The following is a 17,939-nucleotide window of genomic DNA, read 5'->3' as shown; positions in this document are numbered from 1 at the left end:
CATCGCCGCAAAAAGATCGTAAGACGAACCGAGATGAATCATAATTTCTATACACTATCTAACATAAATAGACTTCGGTATCATTGGTCCCTGTATATATGTGTATGTCTCCCGCCTCCCCAACACCAAAAACGCTATGCCACCCAAAAAAGCCAGGCCGCAGCCCGGCATGCACAAATCGAGCCGCAGCTCGGGGGGAATCACAACATAGGGAAAAAGGGTATAAAAACAACAGAAAGAGAAGAAGAAGAGGTCGCCTTAATCCCTCAGCTCGACCTCCTGGTGAACCAGCCTCAGCACCCACGACGCTTCTGCGACGCTAGAACACTGGAAACACCACTTCTTGACGGAGCCGGAGGCACCTCCAGTCTTGGGGGCAACGCCGATCTCGCCACGCTCGTCGCGGAGCTCCTCCCAGATGCCGCACACGATACCTCTGCTTCCCATGGGGGTAAAGCAACCGCTGCCGAGGACGGCGTCGAGGACGATACGGGGTTTGTCCTTCTTGGGCATCGTCGTGACGGTGACGCGCTTCTCGAGGCCGTGGTTGGCGCGGAGTTCTTGATGCCAGCCCGGCGGCGGGCGGCGGATTTGGAGGATGCAGTTGCCATAGTCTTCCCACTTGGTCGACGTGACCAGCAGGTGCAGGCGGATCTTGATGTTGTCTGATGACGGGGGGCTGTGGACAGAGTTGGAGTAGATGCTGATGGAAGGCGAGCGGGGATAGCCGTAGGAGGAAGAGTCGGATGCGTAAAGGCTGCCGACGGAGAAGGGACGCTGCTTATCAATGGAGGACCTGGCGATGTTGAAGGTACCAGCGCCAGTGAGACGCTTGAGGAAGCTGGTAGCCGAAGGGCTGGATGAGGGAGTGCTGCCGTCTTGGGACTGCGACGGCGCACGCGTCGACGCGCGGTAGCTGTTCTTGCGTCCGAACCAGCTGCGGCGGCGACTGCTGGTGTCTTCGGATTCTTCGGATGGTCTCTCACCAAAAGACTTGTACCGGGCTTCATTTTCGAGTTGAATGAATTTCTGATTGTTGAGGCGAGCGTGGTGAACAGCCATGTACAGGTTGTAGCATTCCGTACTTGACGGGCAACGGAAGCGGAAGTTGCCACCGCCAATGCTCTTGTTCTTGCAGTTGTCTTTGACGGCGGAGCGGATTTCGAGATCGACGACGGTGGATTGACGAAGGAGTACGAGAGGAGTAAGTTCGAGGGAGAGGAGAGCGAAGTCGGGATCTCCTCCAGGGCTGATGACCAGGGAATAGGCTTCGATGACGCCAGCGGTGACTTGAATGGAGCATGGTTCGGCGGAGATGTCCTTCCACTGTCCCTTCTTCTCGTTCCAGTACGAAATGGAGGCAATGTACTTGGTGTAGCTTTCGGAAGTCTTGCGACCGTGGAGACCAGCTTGGGAGGCTGAGTTGGAGGGCGTAAGGCTGCACACGGACGAGACAACCGACTCTTGGCCAAAGTTTTCGTTAAATGTTCGGGGTTCTGGAAGAGGCTCCAACTCAGTTTCGCTCTCTGACTCCGGTTCGTGATACGGTTCAGGTTCGGGCTCTGGTTCGCGGTGGGGCCTCGGCTCAGGCTCTCTTCGGATCTCCCGGTACGGCTCGGGTTCTGGATCTCTAATGCTGAAGCCAACCTCCGTCTCCGGGATATCATCTTCGAATTCGTCTTCGGACGACTCCCAGTCTGATTCTGTCTCGCTTTCAGAGGTTTCGGTGAAGGAACCAGCGGTGTCGGATGATTCTTCAGATGGAAGATACTCGTGCTTTAAAGGAGACGAGCCCCGCCTCTTCACGCGGGGGCTTTGAAGATCTACAGGAGGTTGCAGTTGTGGTAACTTCGGGCTGAGTGACCGGTGAATAGGAGGAGGAGGCGCTCCGTCGTCGCGGAACGGTGTGCTGTTGGGAGCGGCCCTTTGCCTCTGATCCTCGTACGAATCCTGGGTGGGCGTCCGCTCAAGAGATGGGCTTCGCGAGTGGGCGTTTCGGTCGAGGTGACGGGTAGGAGTTCCTCGCCTCGGCGTGGCGGGTTCGGGAGATGCTGTGTCACGGTCGTAGAGCTTGCCGCCAACAGGCACATCCATCAACGTCGGGGACTCGGGAACCTCTTCAAGAGCTGGGAGCCGCTCTTTCGGGGGAACTGGGGTAGTTCCAACAATGTCAAGCCAGTCTACCACTTGGTCTTCGTTGTCCGTGACAAGATTGAGCAGTTCATACCAATGCCTGCCGTTGTGGGAGCCTTGAACCATGAGAACAAGTTCAAATCTGGCGTCGCCCCGTCGCCCAGAAATGGCCATCATGGGCATGGGAGGGAAAAGGAGCCATGTACGGCGACCGCTGCCAGTCTCGCGGATTAAAAGGTCTCCCTTGTCATTGTTGGCGCCGGGCAGATCGCGATGAACAAGTTCAACCTGGCATTCCAGTCGTTGGCCGTTTGAGTGCGCCAGACTGAGTGAAAAGAGATCCTTGGCGCTGACTTGTCTCTTAGGGTCGATCTTAATCGAGGGCATGGGCGCGAGAGTTCTCAGGTCACGCATCCTAGTCGTGTCCGTGTTGATGGCATCTTCGTCGGCAAGGCGAGCGGATTCTTCCTTGTGCCTGCGCTTGCACTTTTCCTGTAATGCGTCGTAGTCGCCCACCAAGGCAAGAGTGTCGTAGGAACCGAAAGCCGCGTGCAGACCCTACTCTTGTTAGTCTAGTTCGTGGATACAATGTTGATCTTACCTTTGTAAACTTCGCAAGAGTTCGGACGCGAAGAAGTGGCCTCTTGAGCAGGTGCGCAACGTCGACCCTCTCTCCGTCTTCGTTGACGACGTCGCCTTCGGCGTTTCGCGGAAGGGCATTGATGAGGGAATCCTCGTCATCGAGGCGATCAGCAGCGGGAGCCAGATTGACTATGAGATCTTGGAATCCGAGTCGCCATGCGTCCAAGTAGCTGTCGTAGATAGGAGACGCAGTATGCAGCCAGGAGATCAGTCGGTTGATATCGGTATGTGAAGCTCTTTTATGGGACGCTTTGAGCTTTTCCAGGGCGACTCCCATGTTTACGACGGATTTCGACATGTTATTTGCCTTGCGTCCGGGTGATTCAGGACCGAACAAGTCCACAGCGCTTGATGAATTCTCATGAAGGACAGACGACAAAAGGACGGGAATCACACCATCCACCAACGTCTTGAGCTCCCTCTGATATAGGTTTTCGTCGTCGATGAACTCCTTCAACAAGTCATTGTTGGTCACCGTAGTGTGGTGATTGGCAGCCTTTCTCACGCTCGGTCGTGACCTGACGCTCCTGAAGCTGCCGGGAACTTGGCTGTCATCAGGCAGAGACAAGACCGATACAAGATCGGAATGCTTGGTGAGTCTCCTCTTTAGGCCCCCGGACTTGGTACTTCGCCGCCGCGGGACTTCTGTATCTCTCGAGTAGGCCGTTGTCTGAGTGACGGTAGTCTCTGAAACTTGCGAAGTTATGTCAGACTCGTAGACGCTCTGGGTTTCAGCGGATCCAAGAATGGTCGATAATTCATGCACGCCATTCGTGGGTGGCTTCCGTCGTGGGGTTGGTGACCTGTCGTCCCTTATGGAGGACTCATCTGAATATGTGTGGTCGCTGTAGGACCGGCTAGAACCAGAGGAACGACGGCGCTCGTTCCGCCGAAACTCTTCTTCTTCTTCGTAGTCATCGTACTCTGCTTGGCGCCTTTCCTCTTCGCTGATGTATTTGGACGGGGGTGTCTGGTGGCCGCTCGACTCCCCTCTAAAGGCTTCCTTCAAAATCTCTCGGAATGGCTTTTTGACCGACTTGACAGGTGAAATTGCCCCTCTCGTGGCAGCCCTCCTCCGCAATCCAGCAGGAGTAGGTGTTTTCGGCTTCTCTTTGGGTTTCTCATTAGATCCTCTGGGAGCCACATTCTCGTCGTTCTCCGTCGACGCGGTGAGGTCTGTTGATAGATCCGTCGATAGATCTGTCGAGAGGTCGGTTGACAAATCAGTCGAGAGATCAGTGTAAGTCTGCGTAGAGTCTGTGGTCTGGGTGGTTCGCGTCGTGTCGGTGGTCTGAGTCGTATCTGTTGTTTGCGTGGTTTGTGTAAGATCGGTCGCCTCAGATAGCTCTGTCCTAGTTGGCAGAGACGACTTTCTTTTCGACTCAACTGAGCGTTTGCGACTGTCTGATCGTTCTCCAAGCTTCTTCTCCGACACCTTTCGCTTAGGCTCTTCCTTTGCTTCCTTCGACCCCTTTTGCTCTTCAACGAACGGGTCGACAGTCCCGTTCAGCCATTTCTCGATGCTAGGAGGCTGGTTCGCCGCAGGTTGTTTTGGTGGCTCAACTGCATCATGCAGAATCTTCTTGCCTTCGTTGACGACCTTCTTGAGCACGTCGGCAGCCTTGAAACTGTTGTTGCGTTGTGCAGTCTTTCTCCTTGTTTTGCCCCTTTCGAGGGGAAGATCGAGCTCGCTAAAGGCGGAAAACCCAAAGGGAATTTCGTCTAGCGGTTTCGCCCCAGGGGCGCTTGTGACTGAAGTAGGCGCAAGATCTGAATTCTCCGGCCCTGGCTTCTCTGTCGAGTCTGAGCCACTGACCCATGACTGTCCTTCAGATGCGGGCGGCGGCGGCTTCTTCTTGTGGCTAACCTTTCGTGCTCTCGAGGGTTTTCGCGTTGGTGTTTGTAAGTGACTGTCGGAATCTTCAATCACCTCAATCCGATCAGATTCGTCCTCTTCGACCACCACGATGTGCTCAGAGTCTTTTCTTGAGCTCGCACCACGACTGTGGTCTCTAGATTTGGCGGCTTTTGGTGTCTGAGCTCCCGATCCTTCAGATGGCGTCTTGACTGGCCTAATTCGGATACCGTCATCGTCCAGCTTCTTTCGTAGGGGTGTGACCCGAATGCCATCGTCACTGGCCTTGGGCTTCTTTGAGGCCGACTGCTTTTCTTGCTTTTCTTGAAGCTCCTTAAGCATAGCCTGGATTTTGCTGCCGTCCACCAAAGAACCCGTCGACTTCGATGCGCTATGCCTTGGCGATGGCGGGTCTGGGATTTCGACCTTCATAGCCCAATCCTGGATCTTCCTGGCCATGGGCGCCTGTATTGGTGTCTTCTGGACGAAGTTCTTGGGCAAGGGGCTTGGGCTTGCTTCTTTCTTTGGCGAGTTTGCCCGTGGTGGCACTTTCTTGTTCTTCTTGGCCATCCAATGGTCATCGCTAACAACACGCTTTTTGGGAGCCGCCTTGGCCCCGTTGGGGAGGTCCTCGACAGACTCCTCTTTCTCTTCGGGCGCATCGTTGTGTACCTCGACCTTGGGTGTCGGCCGTTTCTTTTCTCGCATCTTGATTCGTACGCGATCCTCCTCGGTGACGCTTTCCGTGTCACCGGTGAAGGCAATCTCTGTAGGTTCACTAGGTGTGGACATTGGGTCGCCGGCAGCCATGGCGGCGGCGTTCGCCTTTTGCCATTTGTTCACCCTATCCCTGACGCCGCCGGGTTGTTGAACCTTTGCGACGGCCGCTTGTCGCATCTCTGCCCTCATCTCGGCCTTGACTGCGTCCAAGCTCATTCTACGTTTGCGGTCGGCGGCGAGTCGTTGTGGTGACGGTCGGCCCCTTAGGAAGTCTGCGAGGAGTGTAGGAGGTTCGACGGGTTTCTTCATCGTTTGGGCGCGAGGCCGAGCAGGCGCACTTTTCGGGGTGGTCGGGGCCGGGGCGACCGCAGCCTTCTTGGGAGTCGCCGGCGCATTGTTTTCGTTCTTGGGGGTTGAGGGCTTGCTCGTGGTCGCGGCGGCGGCGGCGTCGGCCGTTTCTTGATCGTCGGGGGGTTTGGGAGTCATGATCTGAGGTCTGTCAGAACAGCTTCATAGTGGGAGGATTGGAGCGTCGTACAAGTGCGTCCCCTCTCTAGATGATTTGGGAATGACAGGCTTAGGTGGGCTGCATGCTGCCGCAGGGCTAGACACTGTGGTTGGGGAGTAGAAGTTGAAATAAAGTCGAAAGTCGCTAGAAGTCCGAAATTAAAGTAGTGTATCCGAGAAGATGGAACAATGTCAAAGTAATGACTGACGGTGAGTCGAGTTGAGTTGGAAAGATGAAAAGAAAAGGCCGGAGTGTAGGCCGCAGACGATCAACAACAGCCAGTCGGCTCTCAGAGGCAGCTCACTATGGGTGGGCAGAGTGCATGAGATGGCAGCTTGAGGACAAACTGACTGGTAAGGTAAGGTAGTGAGTGAGTGGTACGAATATGCAGAGTCAGACAGAATTATCGATGAGGTTCGAATTCTGACGACGACCTGGGAGCAGGCCGAGCCCAATGGACCCCGTCGTTGAGCTGGCACTGCCGGAGTAACCAGTGGATGTTGACGCCGGAGCTTAGACATAAACAAACCGCCTGAGGTGGGGCAGTCAGCGCTGAGAGCCTGAGCCTTGCCCTGGAACCAGACCTCACCTCACCCTTGTGATAAGGCGCTATCAGTGACCCGATGCACGGACATGTCCCCAGAGAGCCAATCAAGCGGCGCCGTTGTGGCTGGTGGTCCAGGCCTCGACAGTGGCCGCCAGGGAAAGCCGGTTTCCAACAGTTGGCACCATTCCGTAAACGGTCCAGTGTCAACCGCGAAATCAAGAGAGAAAAAAAAGCTTCGGGACGGAGGGAGGGGGATCATTACAAGGATCCCTTCGCTTGGCCTGTCATTGTTTTGGCGTCCGTTCCGTCTCTGCACTGACAGCCCGCGCATCGACCATCATTTCCCTCCTAAGCTTCGTCAATCTCGGCTTCCACCAGTGCGGCCTTTTGTCTACAGATCGGATCTCGGTTTCATTTGATTTCATGTCTGGACGGATCCGCAGACATTCCTCACCGTTGATCCATCATCCGGGGCCGAGACGAAGAAGACGGCAGCACAGCAACGCAGCAACAATGGGTTTGCAGAGGGCTCATTCTTATGCCTGTCTCATCCGGACCTCCCTCAGTCGCCGTCGTTGTCATTGTAACAGCGGCCATCCCAGTCGTGTTTGATATCACCGTACGGATACCCTGTCGACCCCAGGTGCCGTGGACAACGAGAGTGTGTTTACGATAACACGGCCGATATACACCAGAAACACGGTCGATATCCCCGTCTAAAAGACGCTTGAACGATTCTCATGCACCAAATCTCCTCTACCAGTATCTCATCCGGTTTCTGAGCCTTCGGATCCAAACATTGTCTCGGACGCCGCAGTGCGATATCAACGTCGCATCACGAGTCCACGCAACCCCTTGCACGTGGCGGGCCCCCTCCGAGTCCTTGACCCGGCTGAGGCTGCATCGCGTGGGTGCGATCGAGATCGCCGAGGCGTCGGCGAGACCACGACCGTCTCTAGCACCTTCTACGAACCCCCTCACAGACAGTCCGCCTCATCACTCGCAGCACACTACACACTATCCGCACTTCACTAGGCATTCTCTGCAAATCAGGGTTTATCGCCGGCGGCGTGTCAATTATGCACCTAAGATGTGTGTGTCCAAATCCAAATTACCATCCATGAATGACGGGTATTGTACAAACTCCCATCCATGCGATACCAGCCTTAGCCCTGCCCGAGGACGTGTACCCAAGGAAAATGCAACCACCCAATGCAAGAAATCAAGACAAAACCCTTGACGCCGTGTAATGCTGTGTCCGTCTGCCGCTCACTCTTCGGCGGGCAACAGGAACCGGACCTTCTTCTTTGGCTTTGCAGCCTCTACGTCTTTGCCCATGTTTCCGTCCTCCTCCATGTCGCTGACAGCCCCGATGCTGCTGCCAATCTCGCTCAGAAGCTCCTCCTCCGTCTCCTCCTCGATGGACCACACGTCCGGGCTGGGTTCGCGCCAGACGTGGTGCTGCCGGTGGCGGAAGGATACGCTGCGCTGACGGCCCCGCCCGCCGGGACGTACCGGGGCCCGGCCCCGAGTTGGCGACGACGGCGACAATAGCGCGTCCGGGTGCGTCTTGGACCGATTGGACTTGACGCCGTCGATGGCGAAGTCCCGCAGGCTGAACGGGACGGTGAAGCCTTGCGGGGCGAATCGGATGTAGTCTTCTTCGTCGTCCTCCTCCGGCGTAGCCAGATCCGAGAGATCGGGTACCGGGGGCGACTTGCGGCCCTTTGCCTTGTTCAGACCGTCGAGGGTGGACGGGCTGACACTGCGGACGATCTCGCGGGGGCTGTTGCCTTCGATTCCGGCGTCAAAGTCCATCATGTCCACGTCGTCTTCCTCCAAGTCCGGCGCCGGCGTGAGGAAGTACGTCAGAGGATCTTCGTCGATGTCGTCGAGAGAAGGGTAATCTTTGGGAGTCGTCGGCATCAGGCGCACCTGGGTGGGTGGCCACGAGTCCCTCCGAGTTGGTGAATGAGGCATAGTGCCGTTTGTGATTTTCAATTTGCAATGTGTCGATATATAGGCGTCCCAGCAATCACTGAAAGCCCTCGCCGGCCTGGCCGGCTCAAATGTTGTACCAAATGAAAGCAACGAAAGTAGTGCCCTTACAAATCAGGTAAGGTAGCGCAGTGTAAGGCGGTGGAACGTGACGGACAATAAAACGAGGTGACTGCTCATACTTATATAGCCCGCATCACAGCCTCGACGAGGCGAACATTTCTCGACCTGCCTAGCTACCACACCTAGGCCTCCCACACCGACCAGGATCCCAGCTTGGCTGGTGATTCTGTTCAGTCATGTCGGCCAGCCCAGGGTTGCCTTGTATGGCTGAAAGAAGGTGGTCACCAGTGTCCATGGTCCGGCGCTGAGGTCTCGAAATCGCGGGGCAGCCAGCCACCGCCAGCCCCCACGTGGAAGAGGCCTATGAGAGCGTGACTCTGTAACCGCCATCGCCGACCTAAAGAGCAGTGCAGTGCCAGAAAAGGAGATGCCCGTCCAGAAGTGGTGGTAAGCTGATCCCAGCCGGACCCGTATTCTATCGCATTTCATGTTGGGGATTGTAAGAAATCCGGCATTCTGGCAACTTCGCGTTGGCCCGTGAGGGTGCCGTCAGGTGCGCGACTACCGCGGCTTAATGGAATAAGCTGAGACAGATAGGCAACCACTACGCATTTTTGTTGGAGGCAGAGCCGGGCAGATGACTATTTCTTCCCACCACAGCCAACCGAAGCAGCCGGTTGCTGGCGCTATCTGCGCCGTCTTCTCGAGGTCGGAAAATGCAGCAAGGAATGTGCAAGACAGATATCGCTAGTCTGCGAGGAGAACAAGTTTTGATCGCCCTCCAACGTTTGTTGGAGCGACTGGCGTACCTTGCATGACGCCTCTGGGTGGCGCATTTGAGTCAGGTCGCGCGGCCTCACTGAGTATGCGAAGGCAGCAATCTCGGTGAGGAGCTGCCTCATTCTCGTATGCCATTCGGGGAGTCACCATCCTGAGCCTCAACAGGATCGCCAGGGTTGCATGAACCACTGCGAGATGGATGCAGTAAGACTGCTGCTGTTTTCGCCATAGCCAGCAACAGGACGAACAGCGTGAGGGACGGACGGAAAAACAGCTACTCGTTGACACGAACTCAGCTTGAGTTTGTCTCGACTTCCCCAAGTCAGCTGTTGCCGACTTTGTGTACAGATTGCGTCATGACTTGGATTTGACAGAGGCCGGACGAACTCGCAGTCGAAATGGAACCGCTGCCATCCCATGCGGCATGAATCACGACCCGTGGTGGAACTTCGGACGCGGGCCGTGATCGAACGTGACCGGTCAGTGGAGTCTCCGTGCCGGCAGCAAACATGCCTAAGCATCGGGTGACACTAGTTTTGCTTGGTTGCTCTGGGGTAGTGAGTAATCAGTCGCTGGTGAGATGATAACCCTGCTTACGTCCCACGTAAGAGGGCACCGCCATACCTAGCCTAGCTCTTGGGCTGGCGAAGGAGGGAATCGTATTCGCGTCGTCATTGGCACGCAACGGCCACGTATTGATATGGAGATGGCAAGTCGCGAGGCGAGGATGCGGCGGCATCAGCGGGAAATCGTCCAGCTGCCAAGGACAAGAGAATTGTTCGGAAGGTAGAGAGAAATGACAAACATCGGATATGAAACGGATTGGATGGATGAAGAATGGATGGGTGGCTCAGCTGAATTCCCGTCCATTGTACAGGGTGGAGACGGGAAAAGTAGCCGCCCCGGACGGACGAAAAAATGCGGGAGCTTGGGCCACTCGCCGCAGCGTTTTCCCCCACGTTCCAAGATCCGCCACGTGACCCACCCAACGGTCCGCCTGGGGAAGGAGAATGCCTGCTTGCTTTCCATCTCAAGCTTCAGCTTTGTTCCAACGTCCAAGGTTCTTTTAACGACATCAACTTAATCCGACGACATCTCTCATATCTATACTCTTCAATATCACGCACAGTCGAAAATCTTGAAGAATTTCCCAGTCACTCGCACCAATATGCTCGTTCAGCTTCCCTCCACAACCGCCTCCAGTATGCTGATCCGTATGGTCAGCCAAAACGTTCGCTACGCCACAAAGAACCCTACGCCTAAAGAGAAACTGTGGAAGGACCGAGGCCCTAAGCTTATCAACCAATTGGACTTCATCACGACTGGCCACGAGTCGGCCTTCATTTGCCTACAAGAAGTTCTTTACTCCCAGCTTGAGGAGATCCAATCATGGCTCGGCCCGAATTGGGCGCACATCGGACTTGGTCGTGACGACGGCAAGCGAGCCGGCGAGTTTTCTCCCGTATTCTACCAAGTCAACCGGTGGCAGTGTGAACGAAGCGAGACGCTGTGGTTGAGCAAGACGCCAGAGAAACCATCTAGGGGATGGGATGCTGTCCTGAACCGCATTGTCACCGTCGGCGAATTCGTCGACAAGCAGACGGAAGCCAGAGTTGTTGTCATGAGTACCCACTTTGACCACATCGGCGTCAGGGCACGCGAAGAAAGCGCCAAACTGTTGCTCAAGATTGCCCGAGACTGGAGCAACGGCGCCAATGGCAAGCCGCCCACTACAGTCCTCCTTGCCGGCGACTTCAACAGTACGCCAGAAGACAACGCCTACAAGACGATGGTCGCACCGGACTCGGGCATGGTCGACGTGTTCACGACGGTACCAAAGGAGAAACGCTACGGAAATGAGATCACCTACACCTCGTTTGATGAACCGAACGAAAAGCCAACGAGAATCGACTTTTTGTTTGTACAAGACCCGAGCCCAGCCACCATCAGGACCTTTGGTGTGTTATCAAACAAGTTTGACGATGACGTCTTCCTCTCCGATCACAGACCTGTCGTTGCCGACGTGGAAATTCCTGTCTTACGGACAGCCAGCTCTTGATCGACTCCGAAGAGAACGTGGCCCGAGTACAACGCCACGCAATCTGGGTAGCACAGATGAGGCAGATCTAGACCGTCCGATTCTCCGAGACTCCTGCATGACTAGCATGTTGGACAGTGTCAAATAAGACTGCCGTTAAGACAGCGGACAATGATAACAACACTTCAAACTGACAAAGGCGCCTCCCCGAAGGGTGCCGCACCGGAGTCTGTTCGTCTCAAGTCGAGTCGACGGCACCGTTTGGCAGACTACGTTACTTGTGGCGCATTGGAATGTTTTTGACAGTGGCGTCGAGGGATCATGCCTCAAGCGAAAAGGCGGTGTGGTTCCGAGGTGGTGGTCGGCCTTGCGCTCCACAACCAAACGATGCTCCGTCGATCCGTCCGCCTCAAACATCTAGATAGACGTTTTTTTTTTTTTTTTTTATATTTCCGGCTCTGTGCATCTCGACAACGGTCGACACTGTCCTCGGGCAAATTGCTCGAAAAGTCTTGGGGTTTGCGAGTGCCAGAGTGCAGCCATGGCGTGCATCAGATCTTGGATCTGAGGCATACGTCGATGCCAATATCGACAGCGGTCTCAACAGTGGTAAACCGAGGTCGATGGACAAAGATTCTCCGGATTCACCCCTGCCTCGTTCATGCTGCTGCGACAATGCTCCACCATCAACGACCACTAGGACTCAGTAGAGGGAGCAACGAGAGGCTCCGGGAGGGCCTCAATCGTCCCCATTTCGGCATGTCCTTGCGCTAGAGACGAGCAGCGCCGGTGCCGCTGCTGAGAAGCATGGCATGCAGCAGGAATGCGCAGTTGCGTACAACGCGAATGAGGTGGCCGCAACACACGAACCATCAGGTTAACGAAAAGTGCATGTTTCATCAGGTCTCTGTTTGTCCTGATACTGCAGCCTCTGGATTTGCCCTCGGTGTCTTTCCCAACAGCACAACAAAGAGACATTGGCGGGTGGCGGGTATACCGAAGCCCGATTTAGACCTCGCCAACCAGACGGGATGCACTCGGAGGGCGGCCGTCTGGGACGTTGCCGAGACTCGGCGGCCAATAAGACGGCAACGGCCGTGGCAATGTCTGAGAGCACAGCACTGCAACGGCAAATGCAGATCTATTCCGACATCTGGCTTTCTATCGGAAATGGACGTGCTCCGAACGACATGACGGATGAAGCATGACCGGACGCGGTACCCCAAGTCGACATGGCGAATCTGGAGGAAGCTGCAGCGTTCAGCAACGTGATGCCATCTTACATGGTCGTCGTGGAGCCAGACCCTGCCTGAAGGAGGAGAGAGCCATCCAAGCTGGAGATAGGACGATGACTCCCATTTGCCGACCCGGATTCGCCCTATGAGAACAAGCTGCGGGCCCGGCTTGCAGGAGACTGCATTCCAGGCCGAGTGGGGTCGGGCCATGATTGGGCTCTCCGGCGCGGGCAACACAGATGAAGTGTGTTGGCCTCCAAAAACTCTGCATTATGTGCAGTCTCTTCCAGTGCCAGCGCTGAAGGCAGCTGGTTGCCTAGGATAGCACCGCACCGAGTGTCTCTTCTGGTGCTTGATTCGAGTGTGTTCCGAAACTGCGACCGGATTCGCGCACCACTCAGTCGACCGCGCTGGTGAGTCTTTTTTTTCTCTCGCACACATGTTGACGGGACACCATGTACGACGATGAAAACCCGTTTGAGCCAAACGACTTGAGAGAATAATCGAAAGCGCGGCAAACGATTGGAGACCGGCTCGCGCCTGTCTGTCAGCAAGCTGGCTAGCACGCTGTCTGTTGATACCCAAAGGCCAAGCCAAGTGCAGGGTCGGGCATTAAACCAGCAACACGACAAGAAAAGGATGAACCGAAAAGGGCACAACGCACCACAAACAGCGTCGTTCCGTCATCGTCGACTAGCACCCTCGTCTTCTTCGGCCCTGAAGGTGGATCTGCCGCACACGCAGAGGCTCTCCCATCCATAATTCCAGCAGCCCAAGGGAACCCATCTGTCTCATCCAGACAGCTGGCAGCCTCCTCTCGTGCAAAGCATTCGTCCACGCCCCCCGAGTTGGAGGACCCGCTGGGCTTAGTGTATGCATTTCGAGATTCTGATCCTCGGGACCCAGAACAGCAGAGCACAATTGACTCACGGCTCGCACAAGAGACGTCAGCGCCTAGGGATCCCGATGGAAAATTCTCAGTGACAGTTTGTGATACAACACAACCCTGGCCGACATGCCCCCAGCCCCAGCCCCAAGCACACGAAGTGCCAGGTGCCAGGACGGTTCAGGGAATCCATTGCAACGGTCGCGGACGGGAAGAAACGAAAGACAAGCTTCTCCACAGTTGGGCTTGAGTGCTTTTGGCGCTCTGACTCGAAGCGGCGGCGATTGGATTAGCACCGGCGCCAACACAAGCACCAGAGCCAGGGGCCGCCCGGTTCCCAACTTTGCGGTCAATTGCTGTGTCGAGGATTCCCTGCTTCGCGTCTGTCAAAGAGGGACGGCTTGAGCCAACAACAAACGCTGGACAAGAACGCCAGCTGAGCTTCCTTGCTGCCACGCGGTGGGAGCTGAAGCTATTGTCTTAGCTCGTCGCTTGGGACAGTTTCCATTTCAGTCCGGAGACCCAAACCCAAGAAGAATCCCATCCTATCCTCCACCGTGGACACCCCGTAGTGTGAGGACAAGGTATACGGATACACTATCGGATACAGGGAGGTTGACGAAATTCGCTTGTCTTCAGACTACCACCGTACCCGTACAGAGTACCTTACTCTGTATGGATACAGAGACACGCTACGAATAATCGTCAACACAACGCAACACCACGCTCGCGGTCTCGAATTCGATTTCAAAGCGACTACGAGCTCAAAAAAACCACAGCCACACCCCCTCTCATGCTCTCAACGCTGTACGGCGATTGGAGTGATACTGGAAGGCGGCAGAGCACCCCGGGCAACGAGCGACATCATCCGCTGTCAGGTTCTTTTTTCACTGCAAACACGCCCCTCCTCCTCTACCAGCAAATCAACCCCACGATTGGCCTTTCTTCTGCCAATTTTTATTTTAATTCCCCCCAAGAGAATTGCTCGGTTGTGCACACCCCTCCCTACCTCCGGGCTCTTGCTGTCTCTCAGCAGCAGCAACAGCAGCTCAGCACGGAGCAGTGCGCACGCAGCAAGCAGAATCAATAAAGATCTTGGGCTCGTCCAGTCCGTCCTTCTCTGGATTATTACACGTTCTATCAGAACACATGGCCTCTCCTAACGATCGATAACGACAACGACACACAACACCATCCGTCGATACCACACACCAGGAGAAACCCCATCACACCCAATTCCACAACCACACCCCGTCCTGGTCGATTTTCCATATCCACAAATACGGGCCCTCCCTCCATCAGATAGTGGTCGCATCCCCTCCGAATCCCCACCGTTTCTCTCGTCCGCCCTTCATACAAAAAAGTTCCCGCTCCCACCTCGCTCAGTTCCCACCTGCTCGTCGTACTCCAAGACTCGCTACACACTTACGATTGTCTGCCTCTTTCGAGGCTCATTTGCCTCTACACATTAGTCGCTCGACTACGAGCAACAAACCACACACAAGCCATTCTACTACAGCGCTATGGCAAGCGACACCACCGCCTACGTACAAGACGCCGACGACGACACGGGTTCCGCCATCGAGGGCGGGGAGAAGACATACGCCCGCTCTATCGCACCCGGCAGCCCGAGCAAAACAAAAGCCAACACTCCCAAAACACGCAAGGACACCATGAGGAGATCGTCCCTATCCCCGCAGCATGGTCTGACCGACTCGGACGACACCGTCCACCCCACACCCACCGAGAAGAGAGACCGCCAGAGACGCAAGGAGAGAGAACGGGAGCGAGAGAGACAACGGGAGATGGAGCGAGAGTTCGAGGAGAGGGAGCGTAAGGAGGAGCGCCGCCGCATCAAGGAAGAACAAAAGGCACTTGAGCGCCGTGCCGAAAGGGCAGCCGCCCCCAAGAAGTCTGCCGTCCGGCCCCCAGCCAAGCACGTCAAGACGGCCCCCGTCGTCCACACGACGCAGAATCCCGACGAATACCGTAGGCCACGCTTCGAGGATGACGCCTCCCAGTATGGCATTCAGCCCGCTCAAGCACCTCGCCCCAGAGCCATGTCGAACCGACCCAACAGCTACTACGGTCAGGGCTCCCGGCCGCCTCCGACCAACGATCGCTGGTACGCTCAGCACGGCCAGCCTCAAGCATCGTCTCCATTCGCTCCATCTCCATTGCAGCAGATGCCGCAACAGTCTCCGTATATGCCAGGGACTGCCTACCCTGAGCAGACCTGGGCCCACCCCGGTGCTCCGTATCCCGCTCAAGGACCGCCTCATCCTCCCGGCGATTATTTCCCACCTCCTCATCACGCTGCGCCTTATGCCCCTTCTCACGCCCCTTCCCATGCGCCTCCTCACGCGCCTCTCCATGCGGCTCCCCACGCTGGTCCTCCTGCCCAGGGACAGGCTCATCTAGCACAACGGTTTCAAAGGCCGTCATCTGCGATGGGACACCGCTCCGCGTCTTCTGGCTCATTCGATCATGACTCGTACGGGAAGGAGAACGTTGGTCGGCGGCGATCGGTCAAGATCCGCGATGACGATTCCCGGAAGCTCATGCCACCTCCACCTCGCCCGAAAACGAGCCAGCCTGCTCGACAAGCTCTGAAGGGCCCGCCTCCGCAGAGACAGGCTCCGGCTCCGCGTCAGATTACACAGGCCGGCTACGAATCGGACGACTTTGACGGCGACGACTCGCTCTACGAGCAGGTTGTGCAGTACGATTATGACGACGGCGTCATGGACCGGCCTCGTGCCCACCGACGTGGATCCAGTGCATACAGCCGCGACGGCTTCCACATCGAGCCAGCCACGAACAACGCCCGTCGCAACTCGTACAGGGCCCCGGCCCCTGGCAGCTATTCGGAGCAAAAGTTGGCTGACGCCGAGAATGCCGCTCTGGCCTACCAGAACGGTGTCAACGGCGGCCCTACGACGCCCCTAACTCTTGCCGCGCTCAAGGCGGCCAAGAAGAGCAAGAGCAGCCGGTCCAGTGGCAGCAGCGAGAGTCGCGACGAGAGCGACTTCCGAAAGAGCGTCACGACCCGCACAACTCGGTCTTCGGCGATTGACAGCGAGGACGTCACCATCAAGGTCACTGGCAGCGCCGTTCTCAAGATTGGCGGCGCTGAGATCCAATGCCAGGATGGAGGTGAAATCAACATCACCCAGCCAAGCCGTAACGGCGGCAGCGACAGAGCCAGCACTGTCTACTCGGACGATCGCCAGAGCCGCAGGGAGCGTCCTCTGCCCATCCGCGCTCGCGCCTCGAGCCAGGCTGACTCATGGGGCCGCAGCGAGGTCAGCGATTACGACTTTCCCCCGCAGGGGAGGCCGCCGTTCTTCTGAATGACTACGATGATGACGAAGTTGACGAAGCGATGGAGTTTCCTACGATTTCATTGAAGCGAGCGTTTTGCATTGTATCGATACGATTGCTTCTTTTCTCGGCATGGAGGTTGACGTCTGTCTACCCTCCACCGCCACACTATTTTTCTCTTTCCTTTTTTTTCATACCATATGAATGATCATGTATACGCGGGTTCAGATAATGAGGCCGGAGGATGATTGAACATGTATGGTCAGGGCACGATAATTGGTTGATTTCTTCCTGGGCATACGCGGAAGAGGCCTTTCTTGGTACTATGCCGGAGGTCATGGCTGTCGTGTCTGCGACATCACTTCTTGCCCAAGGCGGCGAGGGACATGTTGCATTTTCAGCAAGGCGTACGAGTTGGACATGATGATAGACAACCTGTATCGGCATTCCGGGAAGTTCGCACTTCTTGTGCTTTTAGGGAAGGTGGCATGTGGGAAATTGTCATGGCCATCTTTGGGGTTTCACTTCTAGATCATTTGGAGGATACCATTTTGTAGTGGCTGCCCCATGTCGAGGGCAGCCGGCCGGGGGAAAAAGGATAGGGAACGAACGGTGTTGCGGATGACTTGCCCTTTTTGCGGCGAGACAGATACCCCTAGCATGGCTGAGCCATATAGGCCGCAATAAAAATGTTGGAACAGCAACCACTTTGATTAAACGTCCCATTGTCTCGTGATATGTCGCCAGTCTGATCCGGGTCTTATGCCCACGCCCTCCATCCCAGAGAGTGCGGGAGGGTCGATCAGTTGCCCTTCCGGGGAGTACGATCGACGAACGCCTTCACGGGATGCATCAGACTTTGCGTCTCCTATTCATCAGCTGTAAAGCCCAATGAGAATTGTCGAACGGGCTGGTCGGCCTCTCCACAGGACAAATTCCCGAGCCCGTCAGATTGCTGCAGTTGGCGCCTTTGAACGTGACACAGACTTGAAACGGCTCTGGAATAGATTCCTGGGCGTGTGGAATGGCTGTGAAGTCGGAGATCGTCGTGGTCGACACGCGGATGCTGTCGAGACGGACGTAAACGGCGCTCGAACGTTGGCTCCGTGCGCGACAGCGGGGGCGTTGGTCCGCTCCCGTCTGCTGAGATGGGATGGGACGGTACCTGATTAAGGGACGGGACGACGAAACGGGAAAGTTCGTGAACAGT

General features: G+C 56.0%; 4 protein-coding genes across 4 annotated transcripts; 2 read left to right on the top strand and 2 right to left on the bottom strand.

Moving 5' to 3' along the window:
• Positions 1-258: 258 nt before the first annotated feature.
• Positions 259-5,836, bottom strand: CkaCkLH20_11707 (glucan 4-alpha-glucosidase; the record flags this gene model as incomplete). Its single annotated transcript, XM_038894421.1, has 2 exons — positions 259-2,691; positions 2,735-5,836. The coding sequence occupies 2 exons, from the start codon at positions 5,834-5,836 to the stop codon at positions 259-261; spliced, it is 5,535 nt and encodes a 1,844-aa protein (XP_038740269.1).
• A 1,838-nt stretch (positions 5,837-7,674) lies between these two features.
• On the bottom strand, positions 7,675-8,385 carry CkaCkLH20_11706 (uncharacterized protein; the record flags this gene model as incomplete). Its single annotated transcript, XM_038894420.1, has 1 exon — positions 7,675-8,385. One exon carries the CDS (start codon positions 8,383-8,385, stop codon positions 7,675-7,677), a length of 711 nt encoding a protein of 236 aa, XP_038740268.1.
• Positions 8,386-10,414: 2,029 nt separating this feature from the next.
• CkaCkLH20_11705 (endonuclease/Exonuclease/phosphatase) lies at positions 10,415-11,305 on the top strand (the record flags this gene model as incomplete). Its single annotated transcript, XM_038894419.1, has 1 exon — positions 10,415-11,305. The coding sequence occupies one exon, from the start codon at positions 10,415-10,417 to the stop codon at positions 11,303-11,305; it is 891 nt and encodes a 296-aa protein (XP_038740267.1).
• A 3,623-nt stretch (positions 11,306-14,928) lies between these two features.
• On the top strand, positions 14,929-16,758 carry CkaCkLH20_11704 (uncharacterized protein; the record flags this gene model as incomplete). The annotated part of the gene is made up of 1 exon (XM_038894418.1): positions 14,929-16,758. One exon carries the CDS (start codon positions 14,929-14,931, stop codon positions 16,756-16,758), a length of 1,830 nt encoding a protein of 609 aa, XP_038740266.1.
• Positions 16,759-17,939: the final 1,181 nt, after the last annotated feature.

This window comes from Colletotrichum karsti (assembly GCF_011947395.1).
Source record: "Colletotrichum karsti strain CkLH20 chromosome Unknown Scaffold50, whole genome shotgun sequence".
Lineage (NCBI taxonomy): Eukaryota > Fungi > Ascomycota > Sordariomycetes > Glomerellales > Glomerellaceae > Colletotrichum > Colletotrichum karsti.
The sequence above is the reverse complement of the archived record's forward strand: the minus strand, read 5'-3'. Positions and strand labels throughout refer to the sequence as shown.